The sequence below is a fragment of the Trifolium pratense genome, linkage group LG7 (genome assembly GCF_020283565.1).
Source record: "Trifolium pratense cultivar HEN17-A07 linkage group LG7, ARS_RC_1.1, whole genome shotgun sequence".
Classification (NCBI taxonomy): domain Eukaryota; kingdom Viridiplantae; phylum Streptophyta; class Magnoliopsida; order Fabales; family Fabaceae; genus Trifolium; species Trifolium pratense.
In genome coordinates, this window is record NC_060065.1 from 43,363,990 (window position 1) to 43,376,747 (window position 12,758).

The following is a 12,758-nucleotide window of genomic DNA, read 5'->3' on the forward strand; positions in this document are numbered from 1 at the left end:
TAAAAATATCTTTTGGTATTCGAAAGTATATAGATTTTGATGAATTCTTTTATGTAGTGAATTTTGTTAGACTTTTTTAGTTAAAGATAAAAACAAATTGCTAATCAAATAATCTCACAAAATCCTTGAAAATATTTGAGATTCTTGTGATTTTTTTTGTCAAGTAATCTAGTAACTAGAAAATTCATCTTAAAGTTGAATAAGTGGAGTGCTCGTGAATCTTTTTTTAAATCTATTTAAAAAATAAAAACAACAAAGATTTGAGATATTTATAATAATTTAAATAATCAATTAAAAATTAAATTGGACACTATACAAAAAAAAAAAAAAAAAAAAACCTTAATATATATTTATTTTTGCCGCGGAATGAATTAAAACCCTTTCTTCTTCGATTCGTCACCCATCGTCTGCCACCGTCTGCCGTCATCAAAACCCCACTGTTTTCGAAACTTCATCCCTCTTCTTCATCAGAGAACCTAAGTTATCGCAAAATCTCTACTTCTATTTCAATTGAAACAAATCACCAATTCCTTCAATGGTAGAAATCCATCACATTACCAACAATGGCGGCGCCACACCAACCAAATCGACTCCCCGTAGTAGCAAGAGAAAGGCGGCGACACCGGCATACAAGCACGACGATACTAGCCAGCTGTCGGCGAGGAAAAAGAAAGAGATGAGAATCAGGTTATCGTTAACAAGACCTTCCTATGTTCTTGGACTCTGTACTAAACCTCTTAGATCGGAACATCGGAAGAGGTTACATTACTTGTTGCGTAAGCTTGTTAATCAACATGATTGGGTTGGAGCTAGTGGTGTTATGAGTGTTTACTTGAAAGGAACTGTTCATGATACTTCTCCTTTGAAGAACCGTTTCAAGTTTTGGGTATTGTTTATTTCTCTCACTTTTGTTGTTTGTCAAAATTCAAATTTATTGTTTTATCTAGTATAATATATAGTCAAGATAATTACACATGAACGAAAGGTAGACGACTAACAAATTGTGCCGCTAAACCTTTCTGTATAGCAAAACTAATCGTTCGAAAAACTACATCCATAGGCCTAGGGGAGACAACATTGTTTTATGGGTTTTGTAAATGTGTTTTGTTGTGTGTCATTTTTTATTATGCTTTTGTTTCATCTGTTTGAGAGGTTTAGCAAATAAGTTTATAGGCTGAGATGAAAAGAATGGGAGTTTAATGGAAATACACTGCTGGTGTAATTTAATTGATATTCGATAAGTGCCCTCTATTTTGCTATATCACATCATTGATTTTAAGATACACTAACAAAAGTGGAGTGACATGGCGAAACAATAGATTTTCATTGGGTGTCTGTGCAGAACTAGTGTAAAGCTGTTCTGCGGTGATAGTGCATAATATTGATTAAATTCAAAGATATAGAATATGTTTGGAAAAACTTTTTAGCACATATTGGAAAATAAGTGTTTGTTGTTGTAAACCATGGGTCTAATCCTATAGGAGTCATTCATGTTTTAGGAATCGTTAGACACTAAATATTGGTGCCTCCTTGGACATTTGAATTGTGATTTCCCATGTTGTGGAAGACTAGCTCCTTTTTCTAGACATGACTAGTGTTGATATAGTTAAACAAATGTTGAAATCATATTGCATTGACTATGAATCTTCTAAATAGTTGCTTCACACAGAGATTGAGGCCAGCTATAATTGTCCTTATGGTAAATTAGGAACCAAATACTTATCTTAGCTGAGAAATCCTAACAGTAAACTAGAAGATAATCCAAGCTAGGGTATAAGCTAACTCAGATGTCCAGCTTCTTGTGTCTCAGCATAGCTGAAACTGTGGTGCCTCAAAAGAAGGTTTGAATATGGTACAATAATTATGGAGCTAGACAATGTTAACAGGCTTAACAATTGTCTGACACTAATTGATTTGATACCTGTATAGTTGTGTCCATGACCTTCTTATATGGTTATGATTTGAACTCATCTTTTGTAATTATCATTCATGTATTTTTCAGTGTTGTTTGTGAGTATTGCCCTTCTTCACTCAACACCCTTGCTTCTGTTACCTTCCACTCCTCTTTCTAAAAATGGTATAATAACTATTTAGGTTTTACTGGAGCTTCTTAATCATGTACCAAACCATTCCATGAATTCAACAAGGATCAGGAATCTCTATGACATTTGGGCAAAGAAGATTGGATCAATGAAGACTTGGCCATTAGAGGTATATTTCAAAAACATTCCTGCTCCGGTGCTTTTTGTATAGTGGCTACCTTTATATTAAATGTTGATAAAATTGCTTTATTGTCAGGTACATCTACTTTTGACTTATAGCTTGCTCTTAAGTTCCTAGTTGTTATCACTTATTACCTTAATGTTTTCTCATCAAGATGGAAAATTTCAAGATTAAGGCTGAGAAATTGTTAAGAATGACAAAACAGTGACAAAAACATAACAATTTCATTAAAAGATTAGTTTTCTAATGAACATTTATTTTCTTCTGGCATAGGGAATACTGTTTTCCTATTTAAAGGGACAATAAATTATAAATGATCTTTTTGATTAAAAAAAAAAAAAATTATAAATGATCTTTTAGAATTTTTCTGACAAATCACTAAGAGTATTATAAATTGCTGCATGCCATAGTAGGCAAAGTGAAAACAAGAATGAATAGATAAATGGACCTGAAAATTATAAGGAATGATCCTGAAAACTCTAATAGTAAGAAAGCAGAAAGAAGAGAAAGCCTTGAGTTTACACTGACCACATTCCAGCTTTAATGTTCAGTGTTCATTACCATCTACTAATTTTTTTTTCCTCCACTTTTTTCTCCTTTAGCATTACCTTCTCGCTGAATTTTACATGCAGAAAATTCTTACATTGAAGCAATTTTCAAAGATGCACTAAGTTTTTAATGTAATTCTTAGTATCTTTGTAAATTTTTCTTATTAATTTATTGCACGTGCAAGCTAAGTGATACTGTGATAGTAATCAAGGTTGTGATTAATGATTATATGTTTGGTCCCATTTACATTATGTTGGCAGCTTTCTGTTGCGCAACTCTGCTTTATCCAATGCAAATTATCTCACCAAATTCTCTGCTAACTTTAGTTCTAGTCGATAAATAAATTATATTTGCTCATGAATTGATTCTGCTAGGTTGATTGTTAAAAGCATTCAAGTTTATTGTGTATTTTTACTTGTTATGCAGAGCAGATATGCAGTTCAGTTGGAGTTCATGTTGTTCTATCTTATGAAAGGCAATGTTGACGGTGCATATCAGCTTGCTCTAGTGTATGTTATCTTAAATTTTAATGCTTAGTCCTTTACCTGTAGGGGAGCCTTGGAACAATGATTATAATTGCTATTCTGTAACTACTAGAAAGTCATAGGTTTGAATGATGAAACCAAACCACTGTCTTGCAAAATGCATAGTGTTGTGGTAATAGTCCTAGGCTGTCTTTTTTTAGTCCTCATGATACCAAGGACTAGGTGATAGAACCCATAAAATCAAGGTAATGAAACTGTATTTTATTTATGGGAAAGGTTAGTACAAAGACTCTACAATAGTGAAAAGCACAACTGAAATAATAAACCAGAGTTCAAGAACTCCTAACCAGAGCAAATGCTCCTATCAGGGAGAATCTCTCCTTAACAAACTCTTTAACAATATTTCTGACTGCATTTCGCAGCTCTACCCTCTATCTCTTATAACTGTTTCGTTACCATGAAATCAAGAGAATATGCAACTAACTATCATTCCCTCCCTTTCTAGTTAGTTCTAGAAGATGATGTCATGTGAGTGTGTGTAGTTTGGGCCCAATGATTGGGCCATCAAAAACCTATGGCGTCCTAGTGCTCTATTCTATCACTAGGTGTGGATTGTTTCAAAACTTGTCATTGCTAAATAATGTGGTCAATCGATTATATGCCATTACTGTTATATTCTTTGATAGGGGGTTATATATTGTTCTGTAATACTTATATTGCTCATAATGGTTGATAAAGTATTAATGATTATCACCATTAGTATTTTAATTCTCTAGACATTTAGGAACAATACCTTAATTATTAAGAATATGTATTGTAGGGTAATGGTACATGAAACCGACTAATTACAACTTATGATACTAAAGAAGACAAATAACAAAGATACATAAGCATAAACTCAATATTCAATATTCCTAGTGATCCAGTGATAGTGCTCGAGTGTTGACGAGGATAATATTTGAAACAGGTCAATATACTGAAAATGGGAATGATTAGCTCACCTCACCATCTTATAGATACCAGATTTTGTCGGTTTCCTAAGATCTATTAGGATTTCACCAATACATGGAAGGAGAATAACACTTTTAGTATTCTAGGTCACAATTCATATTTCACTACCATCTATAATCAGTATCAATATATAATACTAGTAGCCTTGGGATGACCCTACTGGTTCATTTAATTGTCGAGATAATTCTATTGAAAAAAGTAAACTCCACTTAAATATGACTTATACCTTTGACATGTTTTTCAATTGCAAAATATCTGTTGATAATGCATTTTGTCCTTCATTAATGATGATTTATACTTCAAAAATAAATTTCAAGTTTTGAGAAATACTGTTATAAGTATGTTTGCTTACTGGTCTATAAGTTTTCCTCCATCTTATCCCCTTTGCTCTCTCTCTTTTTGTTTATTTGTCTTTTTGTGTATTCTTTAGCCTTGAGCAAGAAAGAGTTGATGTTGATCCTGTTTCGAAGATGATGATGGGTTTGACATTCTATGAGCTGTGGTATTCTTCTTCTATTCCTGACGAATTTAAGTGGAGAGATTTAGATCAAATTGAAGGTCAAGAGAACTCACATACGGAGGGAACCTCATTCAGCAACAAGTCTCGACAGTCAGAATGGCATAATTCAGTTCAGTCGCACATGGCAGACTCCCAATATCAATGTTACTCAGATTCATCTGTCATGAATAAAAGACAAATTTCTAAGGAGATTGGCCTCAGTAAAGATATGATTGTTGCCATGGAGGTTGATGCTAACCTTAAAAGAGAAACATCACATCATATCATTCAGCCAGAAAATTTTTACATGATGTCTGATGAAAGTCAAGGAATAGAAAAACCTTCTAACATTCGAGTTTTTACACAAGATGACTTGTATGCTCTTGGTAAGCTTTTTCATTTTCTGATTAATCATTAACAGCGGATTATCTATTTCTTGTGGCTGCACACATGCATGATAATGTGCATGCACATATGCTTGTATATTGAATTTATCATATCTGATTTTTTTTCTTGTCAGATTGAATATATTGATTTTGTCTTGCATAATTGTTTGATAAGGCTAGTTTTAATTTTCTCTTGCCTGCGATTACTCTTTTAAAGAAACCTCTGATCAGTCTATATTTTAGATAGTCGTTGCTATTCAGCTCACCTGTAACTTTAATTTTGATCTTATGCCTTTATTTAGGGAGACTTGATTTGTGGTTGCCCTTGCGTTTTCCGGATGGGAACGATTTGTTGGAGTTCAAGGTTAATGACTACTATAACGATGCAGTAAAGTATTTACATCAAGCTCTGGACTCAACATCCATTTTATCAGCATTATCCGTTGCATCAGCAGCATTACTTCCATTAATACAGGTATGGAGCATACTATCTTTGGTATTTCGTATTGGTAGTTGTTCAATAAACTAAAAAAAAATGGTTTAAAACGGTAGACATTATAACAAGTTAGTAGTTACATACCCCCTCCCCAAAATTAAACAAAAAATTAACTTTGATTTCTCTATTAGTGTAAAGCTTTTCTAAACTATCATTCAATAGTATCTTGTCCTATCACAAAAAAAAAGTTTTAAGTAAATTGATTGATATAAAATAGATCTTGTTTTTCTTCAAAATAATTAACTTCATCTTAAATTTATGAAAAATGCTAAAGTGCACGACGCATCGTTGTTGTGCAACTTGCACGATTTGTTTCATTGTTACATCTGTTTAGTTTTCTATCATAATTTTAAGTGATTCAAAACATGAGTACACATTAATTAATATGCAATTATTAAATTATGAAATTAAATTATCAATAATGAATTAGTACAAGTGGTAAGAGTCTTGGTTTCTTAAGCATGTGGTCAGGAGTTTGATTATTGGTTCATACTGTTGGGGTTGATTGTCAAGTCCCACTATATATTGGACCTAAGTTCTTTGTTTTTAGTTGCACCAGTCAGTCGCACTTTAAGCTTATATCTGACTTTTTGTTTTTCTCTTGTACTCTTTTATTAAAGTGTTGTGAGATGTAGTTAGATATTTGCTTTGAAGAGTGGGTGTACTGGGGGCCGAGGGAAAGTTGAGGGTAATCTATGTGTTGTAACAATTTTCACATAGTGATATTCTCTGGTTGTCTGTTTTGACAAAGTCCGCGGTTTTTTCTCTGGTTTTGGAGTTTCGACGTTATATTTTTGTGTTGTGATTGTGTTCTTTTATTTTGTCTATGTCTGTTTTTTCCAACACATGCATATGGAAAAAATTCGGTTAAGAGAGGGGAACTCACCTTGTGTGCTCCACATGTTTCTCGATGGAGATTTGTCATCGCTAACAGCGGTAAAAATTCCATACCAATATCATTGTAAAAAAAATAAAATCATGAAATTAATATTAACCAATAAATTATTATACCCACATGGACTAATCTAATACTATTAATCAATAATATACCCATATGCACTTTGACAAACAAGGTATTAATATACCTGCACGGCTGCACCAATTGTATATAAAATGACCAATAAATACCATGTCGTGCCGGTTCGTCGATTTGAGGTATCATACTATATAGCACGGCTCTAAATTTATATTTTGAACTAGTTTAGCATCAGCAATTTTCGAGTGAAGCATATTTAAATTTCTAATAATTTAGAATGACAAGGTGGAGAAATAAGGAAGGTATAATTCAAATTAAACTTGGGTTTAATTATCATGTAATATTGGTAAATTGAGAACTAATTTTTCAAATTAAGAACTAAGTTGATTTTTGACATCCTCTAAGTAGGCTGAAGCACAACCTTCAAATTTTATACGTACATGCATTTAAGAGCGTGTTATTAGTGATTAAAAAAGTATTTTTAAATCTCAACCCACCATTTTTAATTGTTGGGATACTATTTGGCCTTTTTTTTCCAAATGTGTGTACAAACATAAAATGATCATTGGCCTGGATTATTTGAAATCAATTTTCCATTTTAACTTGTACAAAACAACTAAATGTGCTCTGCAACTCTGCAGTAAGTTTCCTTCTCTGCATGCACCTGCATATTTTGTACCTGCCTGAAACAATATATAAGATCACTGCTTTCTACAATGAGATTTCATCAATGGTTTCAATTTGTTTTCTGTTGACAGCTGTTGCTGATTGGAGGTCAAGTTGATGATGCTCTAACTTTGCTTGAGAACCAATGCAATAGTTCACACTCTGTACTCCCAATTAGGTACACATCCCTTATCTTATTGTTGAAAGAGAGAAAATGAGAGTGATATATGAATATATATGATAAAAATGTGTGTTTGAATTATACTGTGGTGTGGAGTCAATTTTATTTAGGCTAAAAGCAATAATTGAAAAAATATAGGAGATACTATCGCTATTTACATGATATGATATGTGTACAATAAACACAAAGATCATAATATTAGTAGTGCTATTGCATGTAAGTGCAGAAACAAATCCAAAGTGCGTGCACAAGATCAAAGATGCACAGAAACAGATGTAAAAATAGAGAGAATACCAGAGGTAGACCAGAAACTACTGATGAAGGAACTAAATTAGACAGCTATCCCCAAGGAAAGACAGAAAAACACTGACAAGTTGAACGGTGGAATCGGCGTCGTAATTGGACTTCTTGAAGGAGGTGCACGAGTCTCACGTGTCTGTTTTTTTTTTTTTTTTTTTTATATAATCAGTCTCACGTGTCTGTGAATGAAAGCATTCTGGGCAGCACGTAGGCAGTTTTCCGGAAACATCTGTTTGGATTCTGACAGATCGTCGTCGGGCAAGACCAGGGGTGTATGAGGTGGAAGTCCGACGGTAGCAGTGGGGGGGCCCTATGAGTTTCTGACTTGGTTATTCAAGAATAAATGGTCAGCACTTACTGTTGATGAAAAACCCTAACAAGACTGAGAAAAAATAAACCAGAGATCTAGATGCCAATTAGAACTATAGTAATGGAGAGGATCCTAACTCGTTTATTCAACATAATATAATTCAAATCATATACATATCTCAACAGTTTCCTTATTTGCGCCTGTTGTCTTTCCCCTTAGACACTATTTATCTTTTGTCTGACCAAGCACCACCAGTTGAAATATGCCACCCGCTCTCACATTCCATACCTCCACAAGCACCGCCTTGTTAGTCACCTTTTTCGCCACCTCACTTTTGTTTCTGAATCCAGATTTGTTTCCTAATGAAATTCTGTATTTTTGCCGTAGTTTCTATTTGAGTATTCTTTTAGGTTGTTCTGGTCTGTTCTTCGTGGTTCTTGCGATTCCGGTGCTGTTTGAGCTGTCTCTCGTGTCAAGTGTGCTAGTTTGGTTCATGTTTGATAGATTATGTTCCAAAGAGATTCTGTTTTTTCTGGTTCTAGGTCTGCCTATGGCACTGCTTTCAAGTGATTCTTTGGTGCTATTTGACTGCACTGCACACCACGGCCTCCACTGCTACTTTTGTCGTTCCTGTTTCGTTCAAAGTTGTGATGCCACCAACACTACCCATTTCAATTGTTATGATTTCTGCTGTTTTAAGCGCTTGTCCAGTATGTTTCAATTTGGTTTGAAGTTGCAACTCCTTCAAGTTTAGGCTTCAGGTCCTACAAGCACTGACTCAGTATCTTTAGCTTGAGTGGAATGGTAGAATATAAGAAAAAATATATCATATTAGCATGAACTTGAATTATCTTATAGGATTAATTTAATATTTTAGAACATCTCTTATGATTAATTTCCATATTATTACTTATTTATTATAATGATTTGTTTCCCTATTCATTTAGGATTAGAAGTCTTGTATTCTTATAAATAGGGGTTAGTGCTTAATCTTCAAATTGTCAATCATATTTTAATAATTATTGTTTCTATGCTCTCTATCTAAACCCCTACTTCAACCAGCAACTTGAGATAAGCATAATGCTTTTTTGTTATGTTATGAAGTTACTGATGTGTGCGGTTGCAGATTACGAGCTGTTCTATTGGAGCATTTTGATCGAAACAACTCTCTCTTAATTTCAAGCTGTTATGAGGATATACTAAAGAAGGATCCAACATGTCGTGATTCTTTAGCAAAACTTATAAGGATGCACCAAATAGGTACCTTATTTCATAAAAATTTCAGATAAATTGAATAATTTTCATATCTTTGTTTCACTTGCTTTCTTCTCCTTTCCTTTATTAATTGGTTTCTTCTGATATGTTGCAGGGGAATATAGTCTCGAATCTCTTCTGGAAATTATTGCTTCACATTTAGATGCTACAGATGCAGAGTACAATACATGGAAGATGTTCTCTTTATGTCTTTCTAAATTGTCTCTCCATGAAGAAGACCAAATGTCTACATGCTCCATTCAAAATGAAAGAGGACGTGTGCAACATTCTTCCTTTCGCAAAACACCAAAAATATTTACAGAAGGTATATCAGCAAAATCTTGGAATCTTCGCTGTCGCTGGTGGCTAACGAGATATTTCAGTAATAGCGAATTTGAATCGAATAGTAAAACTGGTGATTTACAGCTACTCACATACAAAGCAGCATGTGCATTGTACTTGTATGGTCAAGAATTCAACTATGTTGTGAAGGCCTATTCTCATTTAAAAAAAGAAAATGACAAGAATTTATTGCTATTCTTGAATGAGCACAAGAGAAATTCATATGTAATTTATGACAAAAATTCAAAGAAAGCTTCATGTATAAGATTATAATGATAAGATATATTTATTACATCTGGAATAATCATTATTTGATTAATTTGTTATCAGTTTTGGGTATAGATTTTATGGTTAACTTCATACAGTTTTGTATGAGTTTTTGAGATTATTGGTCAAAGTTATCTTTATAAGAAGATTTGAGCAAATATAACACATGCATATATTTTTGGATTAATGTTTCTGATTAGTATAGAAAGACAAACCATTCTCTCAGAGTTAAAATTATGTTGCAAAATCGTAAAACTTATCTAAACATCACAATTTTATGATCTTGGTGATGAATTTCTATGAAGAATTTATACTAATTAAAGAGGTTTATATATTGAGCTCTTTAATTATTTTTGCAATACATGCTCAACTTATAGAATAATATTAATTATCTATCATTTATCTTATTTCAAATGTTACAAGTTAAGACACAAGTTTTGAGCTTATTTACTGTTATAAATTTTGTGATACTATTTGAAAGAACTTATGAAAACAGCTTATGACATTGTTCATAAGTTGTTTTCAGCTTATTTTTTATAAGTTCTCTACGATACAAAAACAATTTAAATTTATTTTATCTTTTGTTATAGAAATAACTTATACATAAGCGTTTGTGCTATATGAGTATTTTTCTTATTTGATTTTAGCTTATTTGGAAGAAGAAGAAAATTAGTGTTGCATGCCACCTAGGAAGAGATTTAACAATGGCGTGGAAACTTTCCTCCCTACTGTATGTTACAGTTTCAATAGCCTTGTTCATTTAGTTTTTGATACTGATCAAACCCAACTTCACCACAAAACTATGTCTCAGAAGGGGTTACCACAAAACTATGTCGCTAAGCGAATTTGGTACTGCATTTTCATTCTTATCTTGAGTAAAGCTTGCAAGATCTCATAACCCGGTTATAGTACAAAGGTTCAAAGGTGAAGCCATGACTTGGTTCAAAGGTTTACGGCCACACTCTGTCCACTCGTGGGACAAACTTCGCAGGAGGTTCTTGGCCCGCTTTACAGCCTCCAGGAGACAACTCAACTTCAAGAAGTTTTTAGACGCAATCATGGAGACAACATTATGAATACAATGGTAATTGTTCTTCCAAACTTGAAACAAATAACATTGATCAACTACCAAATTTTGTAGATATATTGTCATGGTTGTAAGTTACATGTCGTTAAACTTCAACAACTCAATGTAAAATTCATTTGTAAACTACGTTCCAAAGTTCAGAACATAGATTTCAAATTGATTTTTAAGGGTAAAAACAAAATTTTGGAGGCCTTGGAGAAACTTGGGGAGCCTGAAGAAAAATTTTCTTTGACAAAAACACTTGCAATTGAGTTATTGTAATATTGTAAAAACTACACTTTTAAGTTTGAATAAAATCTCAATGTTATCGTAATTTTGTTCTCACTGTAATTCGAAACTTGCATGCCAAGGCAAACTATATTTACAAATATTGGAGTTGCTCTAAGGTCTCTCCTTGTAACAATTGGGAGCCACGGTAAAACAAACATTGGAACCACAATCTTCTTTAATTTGAGTTAGGCAAATCTTTACTCTTTCATATATAACTACTATAATAAACTAGACGAGAATTCACACAAAGAACACACCGCAGCATATCTCATAATAAACTAAAAATAACATGTAAATAACTATGCAAGCAAAAAGAACAAAAACAACTGTCATTAGCTTCGACCGCGACTGCTCGTCACTTCTGGTCCCCTTTTAGGTTGTTGATTTTTTTTGGGGCGGGGGACCCAACCAACTCTAACGGTGCAGCCATAGGGGCCAGAGTCATTGAGTTTATGAATAGCCTGCTGAGCATCTTCCATGTTGACAAACTTAACAAAGCCAAATCCACGATGACGGCTACACTCTGGATCAACAGCAGCAAGGTTGGCACTGACCACCTCACCAAAAGGCTTGAAAAGCTCAGGGAACTGACTGTCGTCAGTTATTCGACGCGGGAGATTGGTTGCCACAACAGTTTTATCACCGGACTTAGCGATCATCTCCTTCACAAAAGGCCACAGGAAGCCAGGTACAAAGACACCCGGAATAGACAAAAAATGTTCATCAACAACCAAAGGAGGAAAACCAGGCTTAGGAGTACCTGCACACACACACACACACACACACACACACACACACACATACATACATACATACATACATACATACATACATACATACATACATACATACATACATACATACATACATACATACATACATACATACATACATACATACATACATACATACATACATACATACATACATACATACATACATACATACATACATACATACATACATACATACATACATACATACATACATACATACATACATACATACATACATACATACATACATACATACATACATACATACATACATACATACATACATACATACATACATACATACATACATACATACATACATACATACATACATACATACATACATACATACATACATACATACATACATACATACATACATACATACATACATACATACATACATACATACATACATACATACATACATACATACATACATACATACATACATACATACATACATACATACATACATAAAAACAGTTTATCAAAAGTTGTTTTCAGCTTATTTTCATGAGTTCTCTAAGATGCAAAAACAATTTAATTTATTTTATCTTTTGCTTAAACACTTGTGCTATCTAAACATGGTCTTATCCTACACAAGTTGTTTGTTCTTATTTGATTTTAGCCTATTTCGAAGAAAAATAGTGTTGCATGCCACAGAGGATGAGATTAAC

The 12,758-nt window shown here is 33.3% G+C and overlaps 1 protein-coding gene across 1 annotated transcript; it reads left to right on the forward strand.

The window, feature by feature from the left end:
- Window positions 1–366: 366 nt before the first annotated feature.
- Window positions 367–10,173, forward strand: LOC123895116. The gene is made up of 8 exons (XM_045945330.1): window positions 367–886; window positions 2,095–2,211; window positions 3,199–3,281; window positions 4,699–5,153; window positions 5,456–5,628; window positions 7,384–7,469; window positions 9,209–9,342; window positions 9,452–10,173. Exons 1-8 carry the CDS (start codon window positions 536–538, stop codon window positions 9,949–9,951), a joined length of 1,899 nt encoding a protein of 632 aa, XP_045801286.1. The 5' UTR covers window positions 367–535; the 3' UTR covers window positions 9,952–10,173.
- Window positions 10,174–12,758: the final 2,585 nt, after the last annotated feature.